Source organism: Oncorhynchus nerka, linkage group LG24, assembly GCF_034236695.1.
Source record: "Oncorhynchus nerka isolate Pitt River linkage group LG24, Oner_Uvic_2.0, whole genome shotgun sequence".
Lineage (NCBI taxonomy): Eukaryota > Metazoa > Chordata > Actinopteri > Salmoniformes > Salmonidae > Oncorhynchus > Oncorhynchus nerka.
This window is the reverse complement of record NC_088419.1, coordinates 36,987,334-37,014,752: the sequence shown is the minus strand read 5'-3', so window position 1 is coordinate 37,014,752 and position 27,419 is coordinate 36,987,334. Positions and strand designations below refer to the sequence as shown.

The 27,419-nt window shown below is 44.6% G+C and overlaps 1 protein-coding gene across 1 annotated transcript in view; it reads right to left on the bottom strand.

The window, feature by feature from the left end:
- The window catches only part of LOC115107929 (leucine-rich repeat and fibronectin type-III domain-containing protein 2-like), a 147,269-nt gene that overhangs the window by 4,987 nt on the left and 114,863 nt on the right, over nucleotides 1-27,419 (bottom strand). The window contains exon 5 of the mRNA XM_029631704.2: nucleotides 22,704-24,100. Coding sequence (XP_029487564.1) covers nucleotides 22,704-24,079 — 1,376 coding nt within the window. The 5' untranslated portion in view covers nucleotides 24,080-24,100. The remainder of the gene's footprint in view (nucleotides 1-22,703; nucleotides 24,101-27,419) is intronic.

Genomic DNA, 27,419 nt, shown 5'->3' with positions numbered 1-27,419 from the left:
TGTAATATGCTGGCTTTTCAGGTCCATGTAATATGTTGGCCATGCAGGTCCATGTAATATGCTGGCCATGCAGGTCCATGTAATATGTAGGTCCATGTAATATGCAGGTCCATGTAATATGCAGGTCCATGTAATATGTTGGCCATGCAGGTCCATGTAATATGCAGGTCCATGTAATATGCAGGTCCATGTAATATGCAGGTCCATGTAATATGCTGGCCATGCAGGTCCATGTAATATGATGGCCATGCAGGTCCATGTAATATGCTGGCCATGCAGGTCCATGTAATATGCTGGCCATGCAGGTCCATGTAATATGCTGGCCATGCAGGTCCATGTAATATGCTGGCCATGCAGGTCCATGTAATATGCAGGTCCATGTAATATGCAGGTCCATGTAATATGCAGGTCCATGTAATATGTTGGCCATGCAGGTCCATGTAATATGCAGGTCCATGTAATATGCAGGTCCATGTAATATGCTGGCCATGCAGGTCCATGTAATATGCAGGTCCATGTAATATGCAGGATGTAATATGCAGGTCCATGTAATATGCAGGTCCATGTAATATGCAGGTCCATGTAATATGTTGGCCATGCAGGTCCATGTAATATGCAGGTCCATGTAATATGTTGGCCATGCAGGTCCATGTAATATGCAGGTCCATGTAATATGCTGGCCATGCAGGTCCATGTAATATGCAGGTCCATGTAATATGCTGGCCATGCAGGTCCATGTAATATGCTGGCCATGCAGGTCCATGTAATATGTTGGCCATACAGGTCCATGTAATATGCAGGTCCATGTAATATGCTGGCCATGCAGGTCAATGTAATATGCTGGCCATGCAGGTCCATGTAATATGCTGGCCATGAACACCCAAGTAATATGCAGGTCCATGTAATATGCTGGCCATGCAGGTCCTTGTAATATGTTGGCCATACAGGTCCATGTAATATGCAGGTCCATGTAATATGCTGGCCATGCAGGTCAATGTAATATGCTGGCCATGAAGGTCCATGTAATATGCTGGCCATGCAGGTCCATGTAATATGCTGGCCATGCAGGTCAATGTAATATGCTGGCCATGCAGGTCAATGTAATATGCTGGCCATGCAGGTCAATGTAATATGTTGGCCATGCAGGTCCATGTAATATGCAGGTCCATGTAATATGCTGGCCATGCAGGTCCATGTAATATGTTGGCCATGCAGGTCCATGTAATATGCTGGCCATGCAGGTCCATGTAATATGCTGGCCATGCAGGTCCATGTAATATGCTGGCCATGCAGGTCCATGTAATATGCAGGTCCATGTAATATGCAGGTCCATGTAATATGCAGGTCCATGTAATATGTTGGCCATGCAGGTCCATGTAATATGCAGGTCCATGTAATATGCAGGTCCATGTAATATGCTGGCCATGCAGGTCCATGTAATATGCAGGTCCATGTAATATGCAGGTCCATGTAATATGCTGGCCATGCAGGTCCATGTAATATGCAGGTCCATGTAATATGCAGGTCCATGTAATATGCAGGTCCATGTAATATGCAGGTCCATGTAATATGTTGGCCATGCAGGTCCATGTAATATGCAGGTCCATGTAATATGTTGGCCATGCAGGTCCATGTAATATGCAGGTCCATGTAATATGCTGGCCATGCAGGTCCATGTAATATGCTGGCCATGCAGGTCCATGTAATATGTTGGCCATACAGGTCCATGTAATATGCAGGTCCATGTAATATGCTGGCCATGAAGGTCCATGTAATATGCAGGTCCATGTAATATGCTGGCCATGCAGGTCCATGTAATATGCTGGCCATGAACACCCAAGTAATATTCAGGTCCATGTAATATGCTGGCCATGCAGGTCCTTGTAATATGTTGGCCATACAGGTCCATGTAATATGCAGGTCAATGTAATCTGCTGGCCATTCAGGTCCATGTAATATGCTGGCCATGAACACAAAGGGGTGCACAAAGGGGGGAACACAAAGGGGGTGCACAAAGTATTGAAAACAGGGGTGCCAATCATTCTGGCACATTTTTTATTTATTTTTTAAATTACAAATAAAACATTTAAAATTATCTCTGAGAAATTGTATTAGTATAAAATAATGTGATTTTTGGAGCATACAATATAGCTCCGTATTTGTAATATTGATTTTATACAGTCTTTTTTGCAAATCTTTATCAAGGTTGGCAATGATTTTAGATGTGCCCGTATAATCATCAACAGGGATGCTGTGGAGAAATAGTCTGAAATTAGAAAACCACATCGACACTGTAGTGAAGAAGGCACGACAGCGACTCTGTAACCCTTTCCTGACTCTGAAAAACACCCTGGATCCCTGCTCATCTGCGTGAACGTGCCTTAGGCATGCTTCAAGGAGGCATGAGGTCTGCAGATGTGGCCAGGGCAATAAATTGCAATGTCCGTACTGTGAGACGCATAAGACAGCACTACAGGGAGACAGGACAGACAGCTAATTGTCCTCGCAGTGGCAGACCACGTGTAACAATGTAACAACACCTGCACAGGATCAGTACATCCGAACATCACACCTGCAGGACCGGTACAGGATTGCAACAACTGCCCGAGTTACACCAGGAATGCACAATTCCTCCATCAGTGCTCAGACTGTCCGCAATAGGCTGAGACAGGCTGGACTGAGGGCTTGTAGGCCTGTTGTAAGACAGGTCCTCACCAGACATCACCTGCAACAACGTCGCCTATGAGCACAAACCCACCGTCGCTGGACCAGACAGGACTGGCAAAAAGTGCTCTTCACTGACGAGTCGCAGTTTTGTCTCACCAGGGGTGATGGTCGGATTCGCATTTATCGTCGAAGAAATGAGTGTTACACCGAGGCCTGTACTCTGTAGCAGAATCGATTTGGAGGTGGAGGGTCCGTCATGGTCTGGGGCGGTGTGTCACAGCATCATCGGACTGAGCTTGTTGTCATTGCAGGCAATCTCAACGCTGTGCTTTACAGGGAAGACATCCTCCTCCCTCATGTGGTACCCTTCCTGCGGGCTCATCCTGACATGGCCCTCCAGCATGACAATGCCACCAGTCATACTGCTCATTCTGTGCGTGATTTCCTGGGTGAGGGCTAGGGCAATTCCCCTCATAAATGTCCGGGAACTTGCAGGTGCCTTGGTGGAAGAGTGGGGTAACATCTCACAGCAAGAACTGGCAAATCTGGTGCAGTCCATGAGGAGGAGATGCACTGCACTACTTAATGCAGCTGGTGGCCACACAATATACTGATTGTTACTTTTGATTTTGACCCCTACTTTGTTCAGGGACACATTATTCCATTTATGTTAGTCACATGTCTGTGGAACTTGTTCAGTTTATGTCTCAGTTGTTGAATCTTGTGTTTTTACAAATATTTACACTTTACGTTTGCTGAAAATTAAAGCAGTTGACAGTGAGAAGACATTTCTTTTCTTTTGCTGAGTTTATATACAGTATTATACTGTATTCTTGTCAATGCCACTCGACATTGCTCGTCCTAATATTTACATATTTCTTAATTCCGTTATTTTACCTTGAGATTTGTGTGTATTTTTGTGAATTGTTAGATACTACAGCACTGTTGGAGCTAGGAAGACAAGCATTTTGCTAGACCCGCAATAACATTAGCTAAATATGGTGTATGTGACCAATAAAAATGTATTTGATTTGTTTCACAGTAGGTTTGTTTAAGACTACCAAGAAACATTCTGCGCGACCCTGATTTATCCCACTGCAGTAAACCTCAGGAGGCTGAAGAAATTCATCCTGTCCCCCAGAGCCACGGCATGTTCTCCCCACTTCCATCACTTGGACGCGGGCAGTACAGGCAGGAGCAACATGGCAAAAACTAACACTGGCCAATAGCTTCTACCCCCCCCCCACTCAACAGGCATCTCCCCTTCCCCACCCAAATAGACATTTATCATGACGAATAGCCCCGTTTTGCTGTGCGGTGCTCTCTCCTCTGTCCATGACTGATTGATTTTAAACATATTTGTTTATTCAGATGAATTGAAATACAGAACAAAGTGGAACTCAAGAAAAACATCTGCTGGTGCTTATCATGGGGAGATAAACAAAAAATGTGGGCTGCAAAAGCAGGGCATGAGGCCATAACATTAATCTCAGAAAGAGGGAGAGGGATAGTCCTGAAACATTGCTTCTGGGAAGGAAATGGAGAGGGGAGCCACAGTATTGTCAGTTATAGTTTCAACACACTTCCTCATTGGCAAGAAATAGACCCAGCGAAAACAAACAAACAAACAAATCATTATTTCAGGCTAAAGCATTTATTTTTTGGCCATCTAATCTCATTCGTAGAAACTCATAATCGTGTTTAACGGTCATCTCGCGCCGAACTGCGCATGTGCAGGCCATCAAATCAAAAGCACTCCTTCGATATGAAGTTGTTTTTGACGAAAATGTAAACGTGACAGTTTGTCACTTTCAGGAGGTTGGAGTAATAACAAGTTCAACTACTTAACACAATAATTTTTCACTTCTCTCATTGACTTCCCAACCCTCGGCCGGGTCTGTTTGGTCAGTGGAAGCCTTGCGATGTTGCACCTCTGGGTTTAGAAACTCTGTGACTCATGTTTCAAAAGCATAGCTCATTCTTCTCATTGATTTCTTAAAGCGGCCTCTCTCTGGACAAATTCAGACAAGGTCATGCCAAATGGGTCTCTTGCTCCATTGATTTAGCCTAAACATCAGGGTGCTGGGAAATTTGATTATGCTTTTATAAGCAAAAATCCCTAATGGACTAGGGCATTTCTTGGGAGATGCTGCTGTACTGTATTGTAATGTAGCAGCAGTGGGGAGATTAAATGAGCCGTGACTCTCGCCAGTGTCTGTGTCCATACCCTTGAGTGTATATCTTGCAATAAAACTTCCCGCTATACTAACTATAATGGATGAATGCAAAAATAAAATAAAATAGGGTGATAGGTGAGGGGGATATCATTTTTTGTTGCTTTGGGGAGGTTTGTGTCGATTTTTATTGGGGATAGGGTAGGGTAGTGCGTTTTTTGCCTGGTTTGCATTCACAATTTTGCAGGTTTTCATATATAATTTATTCTATCCTAGCCAACTTTGACCATCTGCTTGCATGCACCTCCCTTATCAGGGTTTTTTGGTACTTTCCACATCACCAGCCTGTGCCACAGTCTCCACATGGGTTGCCGCCGTCAGCTCAGGGCTCATATTCATCACACTGGCACAAGAATCGGGAGGTAGACAGCACATGGTGCTGAAATTATCCTAATTCGAGTAATTCATTTCAGCAGTCTTCATTTTAAATGAAATTAACTAACAACTAGAGGACTTTGTATTGGAGCCTATTTCTTCCTATTTAAGAAATAGAAATGTAGGCCTACCTGTTTGACAGACTAAATTATAGGCTATCCATAAATATTTTGTCCAATTCCTCTCATAGAGTCACCATTCATTAATTACACTACATGACCAAAAGTGAACACCTGCTCATTGAACATCTCATTACAAAATAAAGGGCATTAAAATGGAGTTGGTCCCCCCTTTGGTGCTATAATAGCCTTCACACTTCTGGGAAGGCTTTCCACTAGATGTTGGAACATTGCTGCGGGGACTTGCTTCCATTCAGCCACAATAGCATTAGTGAGGTTAGGCACTGATGTTGGGCAATTAGGCCTGGCTCACAACCGGTGTTCCAATTCATTCCAAAGGTGTTCGATTGGGTTGAGGTCAGGGCCCTGAAAAAAGTTGGAATCAGAGAATCGTCTAGTATGTCGTTGTATGCTGTAGCATTAAAACTTCCCTTCACTGGAACTAAGGGGCCTAGCCTGAACCATGAAAAACAGCCCCCAACCATTATTCCTCCTCCACCAAATTTTACAGTTCGCACTATGCATTGGGGCAGGTATTATCCGCAAAACCCAGATTCCTCCGGCAGACTGCCAGATGGTGAAGCGTGATTCATCACTCCAGAGAACGCGTTTCTACTGTTCCAGGGTCCAATGGCTGCAAGCTTTACACCACTCCAGCCCATGCTTGGCATTGCGCATGGTGATCTTAGTACTGTGTGTGGCTGCTCGGCCATGAAGCCCCCGACGAACAGTACTTAGGCTGACGTTGCTTCCAGAGGCAATTTGGAACTCGGTAGTGAGTGTTGCAACCGAGGACAGTGTCACACTCTGATCTTAGAGAGCCTTTTATTCTCTAATTTGGTTAGGTTGGGGTGTGACTAGGGTGGGTACTCTAGTTTTTGTATTTCTACGTTGGCCTGGTATGGTTCCTAATCAGAGGCAGCTGTCTATCGTTGTCTCTGATTGGGGATCATATTTAGGCAACCTTTTCCCACTTTTCCCATCGCTGAATCCACTCATTTGAAGGGGTTTCCACATACTTTTGTATATTTAGTGTACCTGTGTCCGTGAAGGGTTTGGTCTGTTAAAACCAGTGCTCAAATTGAGAGGGTAGGCCTATGTAAGGGTATGCCATAGCCTACTTTTTGAAAAATTATATAAAGCTGTCTATAACAATGTTTTCCTCCGCAATGGTTTATGCTAGAAATTTGCTGAAAAATGCACAAGACAGACGTGACTCTGATGCATATGGGGATGTCTTTAGTTCGTGTCTATGAAATTCAGCTACGATGCTGAGCTACAAAGTTCTTTAGCCGAGTAATAATTTTAGTTTTTTTTGGCAAGTCATTGAATAGGCCTACAATTCTGACGCTATCAGTTGAGCTAGGCCTATTCACATTCTTTAAAAGAAAATATATTTAAACCCAGGCAGCTCTGAGGGACGCACTTGTGACCTTCTCTTGTTAGGTTACGCCTAGGAAGAGTAGCCAGCAGTTAAGGATACTTTTTTTTGCTTAAGTCCTCTGTCTAGGGTGGAAAGGTAACTTTTGAAATTAGGCTACAATGCTTATAATCAGTCATATGATGTCTCAGATTTAGTTATTTGCAAACAGCGACTGTTCTGTTACAAGTCAGGTAGGATCACTACTTTTTTAAGAATGTGAAATGTCAGAATAATAGTAGAGAGAATGATTTATTTCAGCTTTTATTTCTTTCACCACATTCCCAGTGGGTCAGAATTTCACATACACTCAATTAGTATTTGGTAGCATTGCCTTTAAATTGTTTAACTTGGGTCAAACGTTTTGGGTAGCCTTCCACAAGCTTCCCACAATAAGGTGGGTGAATTTTGGCCCATTCCTCCTGACAGAGCTGGTGTAACAGAGCCAGGTTTGTAGGCCTCCTTGCTCGCACACACTTTTTCAGTTCTGCCCACAAATTTTCTATAGGATTGAGGTCAGGGCTTTGTGATGGCCACTCCAATACCTTGACTTTGTTGTCCTTAAGCCATTTGCCACATCTTTGGAAGTTTGCTTTGGGTCATTGGCCATTTGCGAGCAAGCTCTAACTGATGTCTTGACTTGTTGCTTCAATATATCCACATAACTTTCCTACCTCATGATGCCATCTATTTTGTGAAGTGCACCAGTCCCTTCTGCAACAAAGCACCCCCACAACATGATGCTGCCACCCCGTGCTACACGGTTGGGATGGTGTTCTTCGGCTTGCAAGGCCTTTTCCTCCCTTTTTCCTCCAAACATAACAATGGTCATTATTAAAGCCGTAGTCTGGCTTTTTTATGTTGGTTTTGGAGTGGTGGTTTCTTCCTTGCTGAGCGGCCTTTCAGATTATGTCAATATAGGACACGTTTTACTGTGGATATAGATACTTTTGTACCTGTTTCCTCCAGCATCTTCAGAAGGTCCTTTGCTGTTGTTCTGGGATGGATTTGCACTTTTCGCACCAAAGTACGTTCATCTCTAGGAGACAGAACGCATCTCCTTCCTGATCGGTATGACGGCTGAGTGGTCCCATGGTGTTTATACTTGCCTACTATTGTTTGTACAGATGAATGTGGTACCTTCAGGCGTTTGGAATTTGCTCCCAAGGATGAACCAGACTTGTGGAGGTCTACAATTTTTTTTCTGAGGTCTTGGGGGATTTCTTTTGATTTTCCCATGATGTCAAGCAAAGAGGCAGAGTTAAAAGGTAGGCCTTGAAATACATTCACAGCTACACCTCCAATTGACTCAAATGACTAGAATTGCATTAAATGCATTTATAAAACACATTTTTTTCGGGACCCGCAAATAAAACTAGAGGTGCATGCAATGCTCCATTATAAAGCCCATTTTTTTCACCCCCTGATTGTAATAATGAGGTAGGCCTAATTTGATTGTAATCATTGTTTTGGGTTAATTCAATGAAGAGGGAGGGTGCTGCCATTTTTTTAAAGTACAAGGGGAGAGTCATGTGAAAATACTTTTTACGTTTCAGACCCTGGTTCCTTAGGCTATTCATATCTTACATTTTTTCACCCCTTCTTTGTGGTGTCCAATTGGTAGATCAGGTAGAGGCGAAGTTCGAGAGACATGTGTTCTCTGAAACATAACCCTACCAAGCCACACTGCTTCTCGACACACTGCTCATTTAACCCAGAAGTCAGCCACACCAATGGGTTGGAGGAAACACCATCCAACTGACGACCGAAGTCAGCTTGGAGTTGCCCGGCCCGCCACCAAGAGTCGCGAGAGCACGATGAGACAAGGATATCCCGGCTGGCCGAACCCTCCCCTAACCCGGACGACGCTGGGCCTAAGTTCCATCGTTGTCGGGAAAGGGAAGTGGTCTATGTGAGAATTGACTCATCCTGTTGGAGTCTGTAGTTTCTTTCATCTCAGGGGTTCAAAAGGTTTTGTGCCTTTTTTTTCACATCTTTACTATTCCTTCTGTGCAGTGGTTTGCTAAATGACTCATGTTTCCTCTCTTGCAATACCTACAGTCTGTAGTGACGACTCAGCACTGCAATGCTGTGCCTTATACCGCTGTGCCACTCGGGAAGCCCAGGCTATTCAAATGTAAGAGAATCCTGCTATGAGCCCATCAATACACAAAATGTTCACAAATGGAGTTCCTAAATCCAAAGTGAATTTTATTTATTTGAATTGTTTAACCTTTATTTAATTAAGACAAGTCAATTAAGAACAAATTATTATTGACACTAACTGTCTACCAAGAGGGAAATGGCCTCCTGCAGGGATGGGGGAAAATAAAATAAATAAATACATGTAGGATAAAACACTACATAAAGAGAGACCTAAGGCAACAACACAACATGGCAGCAACACATGACAACACAGCATGGGAGCAACAGAACATGACAACAACACCGTAGCAACACAACACGGCAGCAGCACAAACATGGTGCACACATTGTTAGGCACAGACAACAGCATGAAGGGCAAAAAGGTAGAGATAACAATACATCACTCGAAGCAGCCACAAGTGTCAGAAAGAGTGTCCATGATTGAGTCTTTGATTGAAGAGAAGGAGATAAAACTGGCCTGTTTTAGTGTTTTTTGCAGCTCGTTCCAGTCGCTAGCTGCAGCGAACTGAAAAGAGGGGCGATCCAGGGACGTATGTGCTTTGGGAACCTTTAACAGAATGTGACTGGCAGAACGGGTATTGTATGTGGAGGATGAAGGGTTGCAGTAGGTATCTCAAATAGGGGGGAGTGAGGCCTAAGAGGGTTTTATAAATAAGCATCAAACACTGCAGCCGAGGTGAGTAAGACATTTAAACGTGTTAACCCTCGCAAGGCTGCAGGCCCAGACGGCATCCCCAGCCGCGCCCTCAGAGCATGCGCAGACCAGCTGGCCGGTGTGTTTACGGACATATTCAATCAATCCCTATACCAGTCTGCTGTTCCCACATGCTTCAAGAGGGCCACCATTGTTCCTGTTCCCAAGAAAGCTAAGGTAACTGAGCTAAACGACTACCGCCCCGTAGCACTCACTTCCGTCATCATGAAGTGCTTTGAGAGACTAGTCAAGGACCATATCACCTCCACCCTACCTGACACCCTAGACCCACTCCAATTTGCTTACCGCCCAAATAGGTCCACAGACGATGCAATCTCAACCACACTGCACACTGCCCTAACCCACCTGGACAAGAGGAATACCTATGTGAGAATGCTGTTCATCGACTACAGCTCGGCATTCAATACCATAGTACCCTCCAAGCTCGTCATCAAGCTCGAGACCCTGGGTCTCGACCCCGCCCTGTGCAACTGGGTACTGGACTTCCTGACGGGCCGCCCACAGGTGGTGAGGGTAGGCAACAACATCTCCTCCCCGCTGATCCTCAACACGGGGCCCCACAAGGGTGCGTTCTGAGCCCTCTCCTGTACTCCCTGTTCACCCACGACTGCGTGGCCACGCACGCTCCAACTCAATCATCAAGTTTGCGGACGACACAACAGTGGTAGGCTTGATTACCAACAACGACGAGACGGCCTACAGGGAGGAGGTGAGGGCCCTCGGAGTGTGGTGTCAGGAAAATAACCTCACACTCAACGTCAACAAAACTAAGGAGATGATTGTGGACTTCAGGAAACAGCAGAGGGAACACCCCCTATCCACATCGATGGATCAGTAGTGGAGAGGGTAGCAAGTTTTAAGTTCCTCGGCATACACATCACAGACAAACTGAATTGGTCCACTCACACTGACAGCGTCGTGAAGAAGGCGCAGCAGCGCCTCTTCAACCTCAGGAGGCTGAAGAAATTTGGCTTGTCACCAAAAGCACTCACAAACTTCTACAGATGCACAATCGAGAGCATCCTGGCGGGCTGTATCACCGCCTGGTACGGCAACTGCTCCGCCCTCAACCGTAAGGCTCTCCAGAGGGTAGTGAGGTCTGCACAACGCATCACCGGGGCAAACTACCTGCCCTCCAGGACACCTACACCACCCGATGTTACAGGAAGGCCATAAAGATCATCAAGGACATCAACCACCCGAACCACTGCCTGTTCACCCCGCTATCATCCAGAAGGCGAGGTCAGTACAGGTGCATCAAAGCTGGGACCGAGAGACTGAAAAACAGCTTCTATCTCAAGGCCATCAGACTGTTAAACAGCAATCACTAACATTGAGTGGCTGCTGCCAACACACTGTCATTGACACTGACCCAACTCCAGCCACTTTAATAATGGGAATTGATGGGAAATGATGTAAATATATCACTAGCTACTTTAAACAATGCTACCTTATATAATGTTACTTACCCTACATTATTCATCTCATATGCATATGTATATACTGTACTCTAGATCATCGACTGCATTCTTATGTCACTAGCCACTTTAACTATGCCACTTTGTTTACTTTGTCTACATACTCATCTCATATGTATATACTGTACTCGATACCATCTACTGTATGCTGCTCTGTACCATCACTCATTCATATATCCTTATGTACATATTCCTTATCCCCTTACACTGTGTATAAGACAGTAGTTTTGGAATTGTTAGTTAGATTACTTGTTGGTTATCACTGCATTGTCGGAACTAGAAGCACAAGCATTTCGCTACACTCGCATTAACATCTGCTAACCATGTGTATGTGACAAATAAAATTTGATTTGATTTGATTTGAACAGTGGGTCTTGGGCCGAGTATACAAAGATGGCAAGTTTACAGAGGAGTATAAAGTACTTCTACATCTGCATTGCTTGCTGTTTGGGGTTTTAGGCTGGGTTTCTGTATAAGCACTTTGTGACATCAGCTGATGTAAAAAGGGCTTTCTAAATACATTTGATTTGATATAGAGTGCAGTGATGTGTCCTATAAGGAGCATTGGTGAGAAATCTGGTGGCCGAATGATAAAGCACATTTAGTCGCTCGAGAGCATCCTTACCTGCCAATCTATAAATTACATCTCTGTAATCTAGCATCGATAGGATGGTCATCTGAACCAGGGTTAGTTTGGCAGCTGGGGTGAAAGAGGAGCGATTACGATAGAGGAAACCAAGCCTAGATTTAACCTTAGCCTGCAGTTGAGCCTTGTTTTGGAGCTGTTTAGAGCAAGGTTAAGGGGAGAGAAAAATTATTAGACTTTATGAAAGCTTTGTTATAGAGTGTTTAACACCAAATACTGTATCATCTGCATATAAATGGATGAGTAGAGCTTCTGACGGCCTGAGCAATGTTGTTGATGTAAATTGAGAAGAGCGTGGGGCCTAGGATCGAGCCTTGGGGTATTCCCTTGGTGACAGGCAGTGACTGAGACAGCAGATGTTCTGACATTACACATTGCACTCTTTGAGAGAGGTAATTAGCAAACCAGGCCAAAGACCCCTCAGAGACAGCATTACTTCTTAAGACCCACAAGAATGGAATGGTCTACTGTATCATAAGCTTTGGCCAAGTCAACAAAAATAGCAGCACGACATTGCTTAGATTCAAGGGCAGTGGTGACATCATTTAGGACCTTTAAGGTTGCAGGGACACATCCATAACCTGAGCAGAAACCAGATTGCATACCAGAGAAAATACCATAGACTATAGATCAAGAAAGACAGTCAGTTATTATTATTGACAAGATTTTCCAACACTTTTGCTAAACATAGCAAGTTAGTAATTGACCTATAACAGTTAGGATCAGCTTTATCTCACCCTTTAAATAAAGGATGCACCGTGGCTGCCTTCCAAGCACTGGGAACCTCCCCAGAGAGGTGAGAGAGGTTGAAAAGGTGAGAGAAGAAAGGTAACCTTAAAGAAGAAAGGATCTGAACCATCTAACCCAGATGTTGTTTTTTTTGTGTTGTTTAAGGAGCTCGTTTAGCACCTTAGACTCAGTGACCACCTGCAGGGAGAAGCTGTGTAGCGGGGCAGGGGGAAAAGAGGGAGGAGCATCAAGGGCTAGTCGCATTAGAAGGGCTGGGAGATGAGGAAGTGTTGGATGTGCAAGGAGGCATGGCTGAGTCAAATAGGAAGTTATTCTCCAGGTCTTTCACTGTTTTCCAGAACATCTTGGGGTTAGACCCACAGAGAGAAAACTGCTCCTTAAAAGTAACTAACTTTGGCCTTCCAGATAACCTGAGTGCACTTATTTCTCATTTGCCTGGACGACAGCCAGTCAGCTTGAGTTTTTATGTGCTGAGTTTTCTCCAAATGGTGTTCTTGAGGTGGGGTGACTCTGCCAGATCACAGTCGAACCAGTGGCTGAACCTGTTTTTAATTCTGTTTGGAATCATACCTTGTGGGAATGGTAATAATATGAGAGAGATTTAGGGTGTCTCATTGTTTTAAGACTTGGTCAGGTGGTTTAAGCATGTCCCAGTTTAGGTCACCTACTGAAGTAGGATAATTTGTGACTTAGTGTAAGGAGCCAGGAGGGAGCTTAAGGCAGGTAGGGTACAAGGCCGGTGCTGATGGTGGACAATAACACCCAGCAAAAGTCAACAACGTGCTATTTGAAAGTTTAATGCTTAATGCTTAAAACCAGCAAATCAAACCTCCTTTGGAAGATATCTGCATTGTGTAACGATCGTCTGTGGTGGAAGAAGGTGAGGGCCAAAGCGCAGCGTGGTAAGTGTTCATGTTTTTTAATAAAGTAATGAACACTGAACAAAACAATAAACGTGAAGTAATCAAACCGAAACAGTCCCGTGTGGCACCAACACTAACACGGAAAATAAACACCACAACTCAAAAGGGAAACCAGGCCACCTAAGTATGATTCTCAATCAGGGACAACGATTGACAGCTGCCTCTGATTGAGAACCATACCAGGCCGAACAATCCCAAATCAATAGAAAAAAGAACATAGACAACCCACCCAACTCACGCCCTGACCATACTAAAACAAAGACATAATAAAAGAACTATGGTCGGAACGTGACACTTTGCCAAAAAAGGTTATTACTAGAACGGTTTACATCAGTGTTGAGAACACTTTCTTGACCATGTCCCAGTAATGAACTACACGTCTGGATTGGAGTTGTGAACCGACACTTTCAATTGATCAATTTTAGATAATAAGCTTCTAGTATTAACGTGCAGAAAACCCAGGCTTTTACGAGAGCAAAAATCAGTGAAGCCGAAATCATCAGAGCACAAGTCAGAATTGGGGCTATCAACAGTAGACGGGCCAGGGTGTACATGCACATTTCCAGATATTATCTGCAGTAATACAATCATGGCACAGCAGAGGACTGGGAGAGCTGATTTTCTATGATATTTGAATGTGCATCAGATGGCAACAAGATCATAGTGTACAGCAATTTCATCAGGTAACATGAATACAAAGCCTGGCGAGAGGGGGTTTGAATGGAATGGGAGTCCAAGATACCATGCAACCGATAGAGAGTCACGAGTTGGGAAACAAACATTGCCTGTCCCACGGTCAGGTGAACAAGCAAGTTCATGGTCAACAAAGCGTACAGGGGTCATGGAGCAAATAGCGTAAACCAGAAGAAAAAAGTTAAATGGTTTGGGGCTAGCCATTGTAACTTCAAAGAGTCTCTTGCCCCAACAAAAAAACGTGAGAGAGTAGCTCTTTATGAGTTCAGTAGGTTATAAAAGTCTAATATAAAATAAATAAATAGTAGGCTTATCCTAATTAATTAAAGTGTTGCTGAGTAAAGCTCAAATAATATGATTCACAAGTTAATTAGCCAACATAAAATTCAGATCAGTCAAAATTCTGTGGCGTGTGTGTATGTGCGTGTGTGTATGTGCGTGTGTGCTCGATGCGAGCGAGCGAAAGCTCGGGAGAGGGGGGGGAGTGTGACTAGGGTACCTGTGCCAGACAGGGGGACACAGGCCAGGGCAGACGGGGCCGAGATCGCCGGGTGGAATCCAAGCAGCAGTGCAGCAGGCAATGGGAGTAGGTGTCACACCCACTTGGGAGAAGCTTTTGTAAGGAGGCTGAGTAGGAGAGGACGCGTTCAACCTTACCAGACACGTGGTGGAGCAGATAAAAACATCCAAAGGGAAAAGCTGAATGAAAAACGTTGGGCGCAGACAAAACCAAGACGCCGGTAAAAATGCTCAATTCCAAAGCCAGATCAAACAGAAATGAAAGTAAAAGAACGAAAAAGTAAACGCTGTAATATCCCAGCAGCGTCCAGAGCCAGCAGTCATTCGTTAGAAAGGTATTCATCATAACTTAAAAAGACGAACGTATCCATCTCTACCTCGGATTTCTGTCTGAAATGCACCATTAAAATGCAAATGCAGATCCCATCTCCCTCCCTTAAAAAAACTCATTATCTGCCTGAATATTTCATTACGTTATGACTAACACAGGAAGTCATCCGTTCACTTGTACCCAAATGGGACACATTTAAAAGACCACATTCTCAAGTATTAATGTCTTGGCCTAAGGATAGGTTCAAGTTCAACAAACAGAAATGTAAAATGGGTTCAGGGAAAGGCTCTAGATGGGCAAGAACCCCCTTTCTGTGTGTACTCTGGGCTAATGCTTACACAACATACAGTAAAAAGAGTGGAGAAAATTATCTTGACATTACATGATGTTGAGTACTATATGGCATGAGGCACATTAACCGTTTCTCACAGAGAGTGCTAATCAAAGTAGCATGTTTCTTTGTGATGCGTGAGCAGTGGAGCGTTGATCCTCACCACTCTCTTCAACTCCAGCTAATAGCCAATAATAGTGGCCCCAAGAGCTTGCTATCATTTCTGAAGCACATCTCCAAACCGAGGAGAAGTACAGGCATTAAATCACATGGCATGCGACAATCCAACCATTATATGGGGGGGCCTCATTGCAATTCAACTGAAATATCACTGAATGTCCCCGTCTCACACATAACTTCCATTACTATGTCCATATACACTCTTAGAAAAAGGGTTCCAAAAGGGTTATTTGGCTGTCCCCATAGGATAACCCTTTTTGGTTACAGGGAGAACAATTTTTTGGTTCTTTGTAGAACGGTCTGTGGAAAAGGGTTCCCAAAAGGGTTCTATCTGGAACCAACAAGGTTCTTCAAAGGGTTCTCCTATGGAACCCTTTTAGGTTCTAGAATGCACCTTCCTTGGCCTCCATCTCTACCTCTAAAATCCTGATGGATAAACATAATGCCCTTAACATATTCATGATGATACATCCTCTGGGTAGACAGCATATTATTTCTATCTTTCCCTAAACCATATGGTAAATCAGTATACTGTTTGATTCTCTTCCAAGCCCTTTGTCAATTCTACATATTTTACCCTTGATGATTTAGGTTTGGCAGAGACACGAGAAAGCATGTCATATTTTGAGTGTCAGAGATTTGTGTTGAAGAGTAAGAAGGACTGTTTTTCTCACTTGCTGTTATCAAAATCAAAAAAAAAATTATTGGTCAAATGCGGCAAATACAACAGCTGTAGACTTTACAGGGAAATGCTTACTTATGAGCCCATTCCAAAAAATGCAGAGTTAAAAAGTAGACAGTACCGAGTCAATGTGCCGGAGTATGAGGTAGTTGAGGTATTTGAAGTAATTCAGTATGTGCATGTGGGTAGGGATAAAAGTGACTAGGCAATATATAATAAACAGAGCAGCAGCAATTTACGCTGCCATTCAAATGTTTGGGGTCACTTAGAAATGTCTTTGTTTTAAAAGAAAAGCACATTTTTTGTCCATTAAAATAACATTAAATTGATCAGAAATACAGTGTAGACATTGTTAATGTTGTAAATGACTATTGTTGCTGGAAACAGCTGATTTTTTATGGAATATCTACGTAGGGGTACAGAGGCCCATTATCAGCAACCATCACTCCTGTGTTCCAATGGCACATTGTGTTCGCTAATCCAAGTTCATAATTTTAAAAGGCTAATTGATCATTAGAAAACCCTTTCGCAATTATGTTATCACAGCTGAAAACTGTTTTTCAGATTAAAGAAGCAAAACATGTCACACCCTGACCATAGTTTGCTTTGTATGTTTCTATGTTTTGTTTGGTCAGGGTGTGATCTGAGTGGGCATTCTATGTTGTGTGTCTAGTTTGTCTGTTTCTGTGTTTGGCCTGATATGGTTCTCAATCAGAGGCAGGTGTTAGTCATTGTCTCTGATTGGGAACCATATTTAGGTAGCCTGTTTGGTGTTGGGTTTTGTGGGTGATTGTTCCTGTCTCTGTGTTTGCACCAGATAGGGCTGGTTTAGGTTTTCACGTTTCTTGTTTTTGTTAGTCTGTTCATGTATAGTTTTCTTCATTAAAGAACCATGAATAGAAACCACGCTGCATTTTGGTCTGCCTCTCCTTCAAGTCAAGAAAACCGTTACAAAACAACTGTCCTTCTTTAGACTAGTTGAGTATCTGGAGTGTCAGCATTTGTGGGTTTGATTACAGGCTCACAATGGCCAGAAACAAAGACCTTTCTTCTGAAACTCATCAGTCTATTCTTGTTCTCAGAAATGAAGGTTATTCCATGCGAGAAATTGCCAAGAAACTGAATATCTCGTACACCGCTGTGTACTACTCCCTTCACAGAACATTGCAAACGGGCTCTAACCAGAATAGAAAGAGGAGTGGGAGGCCCCGGTGCACAACTAAGCAAGAGGACAAGTACATTTGAGTGTCTAGTTTGAGAAACAGACACCTCACAAGTCAACTGGCAGCTTCAGTAAATAGTACTCGCAAAACACCAGTCTCAGCATCAACAGTGAAGAAGCGACTCCGGGATGAGGCCTTCTAGGCAGAGTTCCTCTGTCCAGTGACTGTGTTCTTTTGCCCATCTTAATCTTTTATTTTAATTGGCCAGTCTGAGATATGGCTTTTTTTACCCCCTTTTTCTCCCCAATTTCATGGTATCCAATTGTTAGTAGTTACTGTCTTGTCTCATCGCTACAACTCCCGTACGGGCTCGGGAGAGACGAAGGTCGAGAGCAATGCGTCCACCGAAACACAATCCAACCAAGCCGCACTGCTTCTTAAGTAACACAGCGCGCATCCAATCCGGAAGCTAGCCACACCAATGTGTCGGAGGAAACACCGTACACCTAATGACCTGGTCAGCGTGCACTGCGCCCGGCACGACATAGGAGTCGCTAGTGCGCGATGAGACAAGGATATCCCTACCGGCCAAACCCTCCCTAACCCGGATGACGCTAGGCCAATTGTGCGTCACCCCATGGACCTCCCGGTCGTGTCCGGCTGCGACAGAGCCTGGGCCCGAACCCAGAGTCTCTGGTGGCACAGCTAACACTGCGATGCAGTGCCTTAGACCACTGTGCCACCCGGGAGGTGAGATATGGCTTTTTCTTTGCAACTCTTTCCAGCTACAATAGTATTTCTAATCATTTTGATGTTATTTTAACAGATAAAAAATGTGCTTTTCTTTCAAAAACAAGGACATTTCTAAGTGACCCCAAACCTTTGAACGGTAGTGTATGTGACGTGTGAAAATGTGTGTGTGTGTGTGTGTGTGGTGTCAATATGCATCTGTGTGTGTGTGGTGTGTGTTGGAGTGTCAGTGTAGTATGTGTCAGTGTGTGTGGAGAGTTTTGTGAGGGTGCATAGAGCCAGTGCAAAGGAGTATGTGCAAAACAATTAAGATAAAGATATCATTTGATTAAATGCTCAGCAGTCTTATGGCTTGGGGGTAGAAACTGTTCAGGTGCTTTTGGGCCCAGACTTTGGTGCTCTGGTATCGCTTGCTGAGTGGTAGCAGAAAGAACAGTCTGAATTGGGTGGCTAGAGTCTTTGACAATTTTTAAGGTCACTATCTGAAACTACTTATATTAGAGGTCCTGGATGGCAGGGAGTTCGGCCCCATTGATGTACTGGGCAATACACATTACCCTTTGTAGCGCCTTGTAGTTGGATGCTGAGCAGTTGCCATGCCAAGTGGTGATGCAGCCAGTCAAAATGCTCTCAGTGGTGCAGCTGTAGAACTTTTTGAGGATCTGAGGGCCCACGCCAAATCAGTTCAGCCTCCTGGGGGGGATGAGGTGTTGTCATGCCTTCTTCACAACTGTGCTGGTGTGTTTAGGACATGATAGTCCTGAATGATGTGGACAGTAAGGAACTTGAAGCTATTGACCGGCCTCCACTACAGCCCTGTCGATGTGAATTGTGGCAATAAGCTCCTTTGTCTTGCCCGCGTCGAGGGAGAGGTTGTTGTCCTGGTACCACACTACTTTCTACTTTTACATTTTGGAACACAGCTTGTGTGTTTTGTAACGGACTTTTTGACGTGTAACTGTAAGTTATATTAATGTTTTATTTTTATTAGATAATCTGATTTCAGGTCAGATTATCTTCTTGACACTGAAATATGATGTAATATTATTACTGTCTCATCATCATCGGTGATCAGGCCTACCACCATTGTGTCGTTTGCAAAGTAATGATGGCGTTGGAGTCTTGCACAGCCACCCAGTCGTGGGTGAACAGGGAGTACAGGAGGGGACTGAGCACACACCCCTGTGGGGCCCCCGTGTTGAGAGTCAGCGTGACAGATGTGTTGTTGCCTACCCTCACCACCTGGGGACAGCCAGTCAGGAAGTTCAGGATGCAGTTGCAGAGGGAGGTGTTTAGTCCCATGTTTCTTAGCTTATTGATGAGCTTGAAGGGCACTATGGTGTTGAATGATGAGTTGTAGTCAATAAAAAGCATTCTCACATAGGTGTTACTTATGTCCAGGTGGGAAAGGGCAGTGCAATAGAGATTGCATCACCTGGGAATCTGTTGGGGCGGTATGCAAATTTCAGTGGGTCCAGGGTTTCTGGGATGATTGTGTTGATGTGAGCCATGACCAGACTTTCAAAGCATTTCATGGCTACAGATGTGAGTGCTATGGGGCGGTAGTCCTTTAGACATGTTACCTTGGCTTTCTTAGGCACAGGGACTATTGTTGTTTGCTTGAACCATGTAGGTATTACAGACTGGGTCATAGAGAGGTTGAAAATGTCAGTGAAGAACCATCCTGGTAATCCATCTGGCCCTGCGTCCTTGTGAATGTTAACCTGTTTAAAAGGTCTTACTCACATCGGCTATGTATCATGCAGTCATCCGGAACAGCTGGTGCTCTCATGCATGGTTTAGTGTTGCTTGCCTCGAAGCGAGCATAGAAGGCATTTAGCTCGTCTTGTAGGCTCGCTGGGCAGCTCATGGCTGGGATTCACTTTGTAATCCGCGAGAGTTTGCAAGCCCTGCCACATCCGACAAGTGTCAGAGCCGGTGTAGTAGGATTCGATCTTAGTCCTGTATTGATGCTTTGCCTGTTTGATGGTTCCTCGGAGGGCATAGCGGGATATCTTATAAGCATCCGGTTTTTAGCTCACTGCAGATGTTGCCCATAATCCATGGATTTCTTTTTTGGGGATATGTATGTATGGTCACTGTGGAGATAACGTTGTCGATGCACTTATTAATGAAGCTGGTGACTTATGTGGTAAAGTCCTCAATGGCATCGGATAAGTCCTGTAGCTTAGCGTCTTGTAGCAATGCTTCATTGGACCACTTCCGTATTGAGTGTGTCACAGGTACTTCCTATTTGAGTTTTTGCTTGTAAGCAGGAATCAGGAATATAGAGTTATGGTCCCATTTGCTGAATGGAGGGTGGGGGAGAGCTTTGGATGCATCTCTGTGAGTGGAGTAAAGGTGATCTAGAGTTTTTGTCTGTGTGAGTTGCACAGGTGACATGCTGGTAGAAATGGGGTAAAACTGTCACACCCTGATTTGTTTCACCTGTCTTTGTGATAGTCTCCACCCCACTCCAGGTGTTGCCCATCTTCCCCATTATCCCCTGTATATTTATACCTGTGTTCTCTGTTTGTCTGTTGCCAGTTCGTCTTGTTTGTTCAAGTCAACCAGCGTTTTGTGTCTCAGCTCCTGCTTTCTCCAGTCTCCCTCTTTTTCTCGCCCTCCTGGTTTTGACCTTTGCCCGTCCTGACTCCGAGCCCGCCTGCCTGACCACTATGCCTGCCCCTGAGCCTGCCTGCCGACCTGTACCTTTGCCCCCCTCTGGATTACCGATCTCTGCCTTACTCTGAGCCTGCCTGCCACCCGGTACCGTTGCCCCCACTGGTTTACTGACTACTGCCTGCCTTGATCTGTCTATTTACTGCCCCTGTTGGAATATTAAACTATTGTTTATTCAACGTGGTCTGCATCTGGGTCTTACCTTCATACCTGATAAAAATGGATTTCAGATTTCTTGCATTAAAATCATCGGCCACTAGGAGCTCCGCCTCTGGATGAGCATTTCTTGTTTGCATATGGCCTTATAGAGTTGGTTGAGTGTGGTCTTAATGCCAGCATCAGTTTGTGAAAGATGAAATCTTTCTTGGTAAACAGTATCGTCTACAGCTTATCATGACGTATAGAGACTTCCTTAATATTAGAGATTGCGCACCAGCAGATTTTTCCAAAGAGACACACACACCACCCCCTGATCTTAGAGGACTCTGCCATTCTGTCCTGCCGATGCATAGAAAAGCCAGCTAGATGTATAGTATCCATGTCCTTATTCATCCAAGACTACGAGAAATATAGGATATTACATTTCTTAATGTCCGAACGGTGCTTGTCCAGTTTATTCTCCAGCGATTGCACATTTGCCAATAGAACAGAGAATGTAGATTCAAATTTTGAATTCTCCACCATATTCTCACCAGGGTGCCCGTGTGCCGGCCCCTATAGAGCCGTCTTCACATCCTTCGAGTGTCAGGGATTAGGGCCTGGTCCAGGATAATCACTATGTCTTTCGCCTCCTACTCATTGAAGTAGAAGTCCTCGATTTAGTAATCGCTGTTCTGATGTCCAGAAGCATAGGAAACGATGGCGGAAACATTATGTAACAAAAAAGTTAAGATCAGTGCAAAAGAAATACACAAAATAGCACAATTGGTCAGGAGCTCGGAAAACAGCTGCCATTCCCTCCTATTCTAAAAATGTTTGATTACACTGACTATAGGTTGCAAGATTTACACTATAATTTGAATCATCCCTGTTATAATGGCAATTTATAATCTACCGTCCAATTCCAGTGAAATAAGTAATGTTTTAAACTAAAACGCTATAATAACGAACTGTAGTGGCAATGACTGAAAAAACTGATGACAGAGAAATAAAATAAAATATATAACGAAAGGGGTACATCTCCCGAGGCTCTAGCTGAAATTATCTGACGTTCTCAAGGTTTTAACAGAGTAACTGATTTAAATGGCATTAAGTAATTGGATTTCCTTTCTGGCTGGTTTTACAGTCGTTTGGAGATGTGCTACTTTACAATGTATCAGCTTCCAGTAATACATTTCCAGCCTCATCAAATAGCTCTGGATTGACAGAATATCCACCCATTGATTTTAGGGATGGAATTCTCTTGCTTATGGCCTACTAAGCATAAGCGAGCCGAACGGCCAAGCAGCGCTTAGCGAAAAAAGGCAGTGTAAAATTGGAGAGTGAGTTGTTTCGCTGTTGAACAATTCGACAGACAAAAGCAATGGATGATGGATGGATCACTTTGGATCGAGATATATTAGCTCGATTATTATGGGCAACTCGGTTTGAAAGGCTGAAAGTTCTGTACACGTGGCAGTGTTATTGATGCTGTGCATTTTGTCTAGTGTAAAAGGCGTTGTTTACTGTACTCCATCTATCTTTGGTGAAAGCTGAGAGACAAATTCTCTTCAGGGAATCAAAACAAGTCACCTGGAGTGTTAAAACAACACTTGTATTGAGTGTCTCCTCCATACAATATATCACAACTTGTTATTTTGTTACGTCATAGATCAAAGCTATCGGTGTACTTTCTCATCTGAAAATGAATAAAATGTTTAAAAAAGTCTGCATTTGTTACCTGTAGATGAGGACTTCGTCGTCCGAACAGTTGTACTGGAGCTGAAACATTTTCACCTTGGGCGCTGCCTTGCTGACTGTCCACTTAACCAGAGCTGAAATGGCTGTCACCTCTGACACAGTGACCACTTTCTCAGGCGGGCTCTTAGGAACCCCCTTGCTGATCCTAGTGGTGCCTGTGATGTCTGAGAGGCGGGACTTGGGCTGCGAGGCTTGACTGGTGCCATTGCTAAGGTGGGGCAGCTGGATGATTGACAGCTCCACAGAGGCGGTGGACTCTCCAGCCACGTTGGCAGCGATGCAGGTGAAGGTACCGTAGTCCTTGGAGGTGGTAATGAGGATTTCCAGGGTGCCGTTGCGGTAGACGGCGGTACGGGATGAGTTGCCAAGGAGACGGTCATCGGGGGCCATCCAGTGGATGGTAGGGGTGGGGTCTCCAACAGCCTCGCACCTCAGGCTGGCCGTCTGGCCCTCCAGCACCAGCATCCTGTGAGTGTGCTGAGTGATGAGTGGCGGCTCGCACACAAACTCCTCCTCCCTCACATACCAGAAGTAGCGCCCTTTCAGGCTGGGAGGGGAAGCGCAGGTCTCCAGGTCGTCATCCCTCTCCAGCCGCCGCAGCCACAGCACCTCGCAGTTACAATGCAGGGGGTTTCCCCCGATGCTAAGGGACAACTGAGGGGTGTAGGGCGTGGTCAACAGCACCAAATCCTGTGCCCTGGCGAAGATGGGGTCCGGGGGCAGCTTCTGCAGCCGGTTGGAGGTGAGATCCAGGCGAGCCAACCTTTCTAGATTAGTAAAGGTCCCCTCAGGGATAAAGTCCAGGAGGTTATGATCAAGACTCAACTGGTGGAGGGAGACCATCTGCTTGACTGAGTTCCAGGGCAGGCTCCTCAGGTTGTTGTAGGACAGATCCAGATCCTCCAGGGAGGGGGCCAGGTCTTCGAAGGTCCTGTCTGAGATGCTTCCCAGCTGGTTGTTGTTGAGGATGAGGTGCTGCAGGTTAACCAGGCCCCGGAGATCCTCTGGACCCAGCTCCATGAGGCGGTTGTTGTCCAGGTGTAAGGAACGCAGGGTCTCCAGGTCGCCGAAGGAGAAGGGCTGGATGTAGCTGATGGTGTTGCGGCTGAGCGTCAGGTCCACCAGGTCGGTCATGTTGGCAAAGTCCTGCTGAGTGATGCGGAGGATGTAGTTGCCACCCAGCCGGAGCTCCACAGTGCGCCGGTCGAGGTCCAACGGGACGAAGAGAAGGCCTTTGGAGGGGCACAGGGTCCCAAGGGACTCGGATAGGTTCTGGCAGACACAGTACTTAGGGCATGCATGGGCCATCATCACTGCGGTTCCCAGGACCAGCAGGCAACAGAGGATGTGGTCCATGGTAGAGTCACACAAAGGAACCTACACACACAGAGAGAGAGAGAGCGAGAGACATGATTAGTTATTTTATAGTGGGCACTTCTCATTTCACTATTGCTATGGCAGACAATCATGAGCTCATGCTGCTGTAAACTATCTATGCGGGTCTCTGCCTAGAGCAGTGGGGTTTTGGGGCCTGTTGTTGACAGCCTCCCTGGGTAATCTTGATGTGTATTGATTGGACTGCATTTTGATCAAACTCAACAGCTGCCATCAAATCCACATGGATTATAACTAGATTTGATCTGTTATTTATGGCCGGATAGGAATGTATGTGGGTGGATGTGTGTGTGTGTGTGTACAATAAATCTGTGAATCCTAATTAATCATTTAAAAACAATATTAGGTCACTTATCTACTAACAGCTACTCGTAAAACAGTCATACATAGAGGCAGATTTAACCAAGTGTTGCTCCAGTGAGACATCAAAACATTTATATTTACCATGTTCTATTTGCATTTTTGTCAAAATTAAGTTATAACTTTGTTCTGTTCAATGTTCTCTACCTACACCATATGAAACAAGTATGTGGACACCCCTTTAAATGAGTGGATTCGGCTATTTCAGCCACAACTGTTGCTGACAGGTGTATAAAACCAAGCACACAGCCGTCTCCATAGACACACATTGGCAGTAGAACAGCCTTACTGAAGAGCTCAGAAACTTTCAACGTTCCACTGTCATATGATGCCACCTTTCCAACAAGTCAGTTCGTCAAATTTTCTACTAGAGCTGCCCCGGTTAACTGTAAATGCAGTTATTATGAAGTGTAAATGTTTAGGAGCAACAATGGCTCAGCCGCGAAGTGGTAGGCCACATAAGCTCACAGAATGAGACCGCCAAGTGCTGAGGTGTGTAGGGCGTAAAAATTGTCTGTCCTCAGTTGCAACACTCACTACCGAGTTCCAAAGTACCTCTGGAAGCAACGTCAGCACAATAACCACACACAAGACTAAGATCACGTCCGCCATTGGATTCTGGAGCAGTGGACACAAGTTCTCTGGAGTGATGAATCACGCTTCACCATTTGGCAGTCCGACAGACGAACCTGGGTTTGGCGGATGCCCCAATGCATAGCACCAACTGTAAAGTATGGTGGAGGAGGAATAATGGTCTGGGACTGTTTATCATGGTTCGGGCCCCTTAGTTCCAGTGAAGGGAAATTTAAATGTCACAGCACACAATGCCATTCTAGAGGATTCTGTGCTTCCAACTTTGTGGCAACAGTTTGGGGAAAGCCTTGTCCTTTTTCAGCATGACAACGCCCAAGTGCATAAAGCGAGGTCCATACAGAAATCGAGTTCGGTGTGGAAGAACTTAACTGGCTTGCACAGAGCCCTTAGCTCAAGTCCATCGAGCACCTTTGTGATGAATTGGATTGTCGACTGCGAGCCAAGCCTAATCACCCAACATCAGTGACAGACCTCACTAATGCTCTTGTGGCCGAACGGAAGAAAATCCCTGCAATGCTCCAACATCTAGTGGAAAGCCTTCCCAGAAGAGTGGAGGCTGTTTTAGTAGCAAAGGGGGGACCAACTCCATATTAATGCCCATGATTTTGGAAAGCGATGTTCGATGAGCATTTGGCCATGTCAAATCAAATCGAATCAAAGTTTATTTGTCACTCGCGCTGATTACAACAGGTGTAGACCTTACAGTGAAATGCTTACTTACAGGCTCGAAACAATAGTGCAAAAAAGGTATTAGGTGAACAATAGGTAGGTAAAGAAATAAAACAACAGTAAAAAGACAGGATATATACAGTAGCGAGGCTATAAAAGTAGCGAGGCTACATACAGACACCGGTTAGTCAGGCTGATTGAGGTAGTATGTACATGTAGATATGGTTAAAGTGACTATGCATATATGATGAACAGAGAGTAGCAGTCCGGTAAAAGAGGGGTTGGCGGGTGGGACACAATGCAGATAGCCCGGTTAGTCAATGTGTGGGAGCACTGGTTGGTTGGCCCAATTGAGGTAGTATGTACATGAATGTGTAGTTAAAGTGACTATGCATATATGATAAACAGAGAGTAGCAGCAGCGTAAAAAGAGGGGTTTGGGGGGGTGTATATCGTACTCTAAATACCCCAATTCTGGTTGCTAAGTTCAAAAGAATGCAATATAAAAATAGCTGACACCAGTCAAACCGATGAGGGTTCTGAAATGTAATGCCACTTTTTGCAGGTAGAACGTTATAGTCCCAAGCTCCCGATGTGTTATGGTGGTACAGTAAGTGTGGTAGCACACTACCATAATAGACGTCACTAATAACCTTTAGACGTACGAGTTACCATACCCAATCTCATGAATGACTAACTCTGGAAAATCAGCTGTAAATGTCTTCGCAACCCATACGGAACAATCTTCAGAGTTGATGGTGTCTTCTGAACAGTCCACAAGGTTAATTGAGGACCTCTTTAAGTGACGTCATCGTTTTTTTTTGTATATTTGTATTCTATTATATTTAGTCAATTGTGTGCATGCAGGGCTCCCTTACGGAAGAGACCTTGGTCTCAATGGGACTGACTCCCTGTTGAAATACAGGTCAAATGCATCCTACCTATAGGGGGCAGTGGCAGCTGGGACCAGGTAAGGAGCCGTCGGTATGCAGAACAAGTCTGTGGTGTGCACAGGTAGAGGGAATTACCGAGCTAATCAGCTGAATGAGTGTGATCTCCCGACCCGCGGGGCTTTTGATTTGGTGTCTTTCGTTTGACATGCCCTTTTGGAGTTTCATTTTGGTATTATAATTTGTTTGTCACTGTCACGCTCGCTATCCTCAAACTCCCTGTCATGAATCGACCAAGGTGCAGCGTGCATGTAGTTCCACATCTTTTAATGAAAGTGAAACCGAAATAACCAAAAAAACAAACAGGTAAACAGCGTGACCGTGATGCAACCGAGGTGCACACAAACACACACGGAAAAATAATTACCCACACAACACAGGTGGGAAAAGGCTACCAAAGTATGGTTCTCAATCAGAGACAACGATTGACAGCTGCCTCTGATTGGGAACGATACCAGGCCAAACACATAGAAATAGAAAACATAGAAAAAACACAGAATGCCCAACCCAACTCACGCCCTGACCAAACCAAAATAGAGACATAAAAAAGGAACTAAGGTCAGGACGTGACAGTCACCAACTTAAACATCAACGACTCGCCTGTGCTACTTTCACGCTAATGCACACACCTAGTCAGGATACAGAACAATTGTGCAAGCTTAGGGTGTCTAAACAGTTCCGCAACACATGTACAATTTGTCTAAAACACACGGCATTTATGACAGAGCC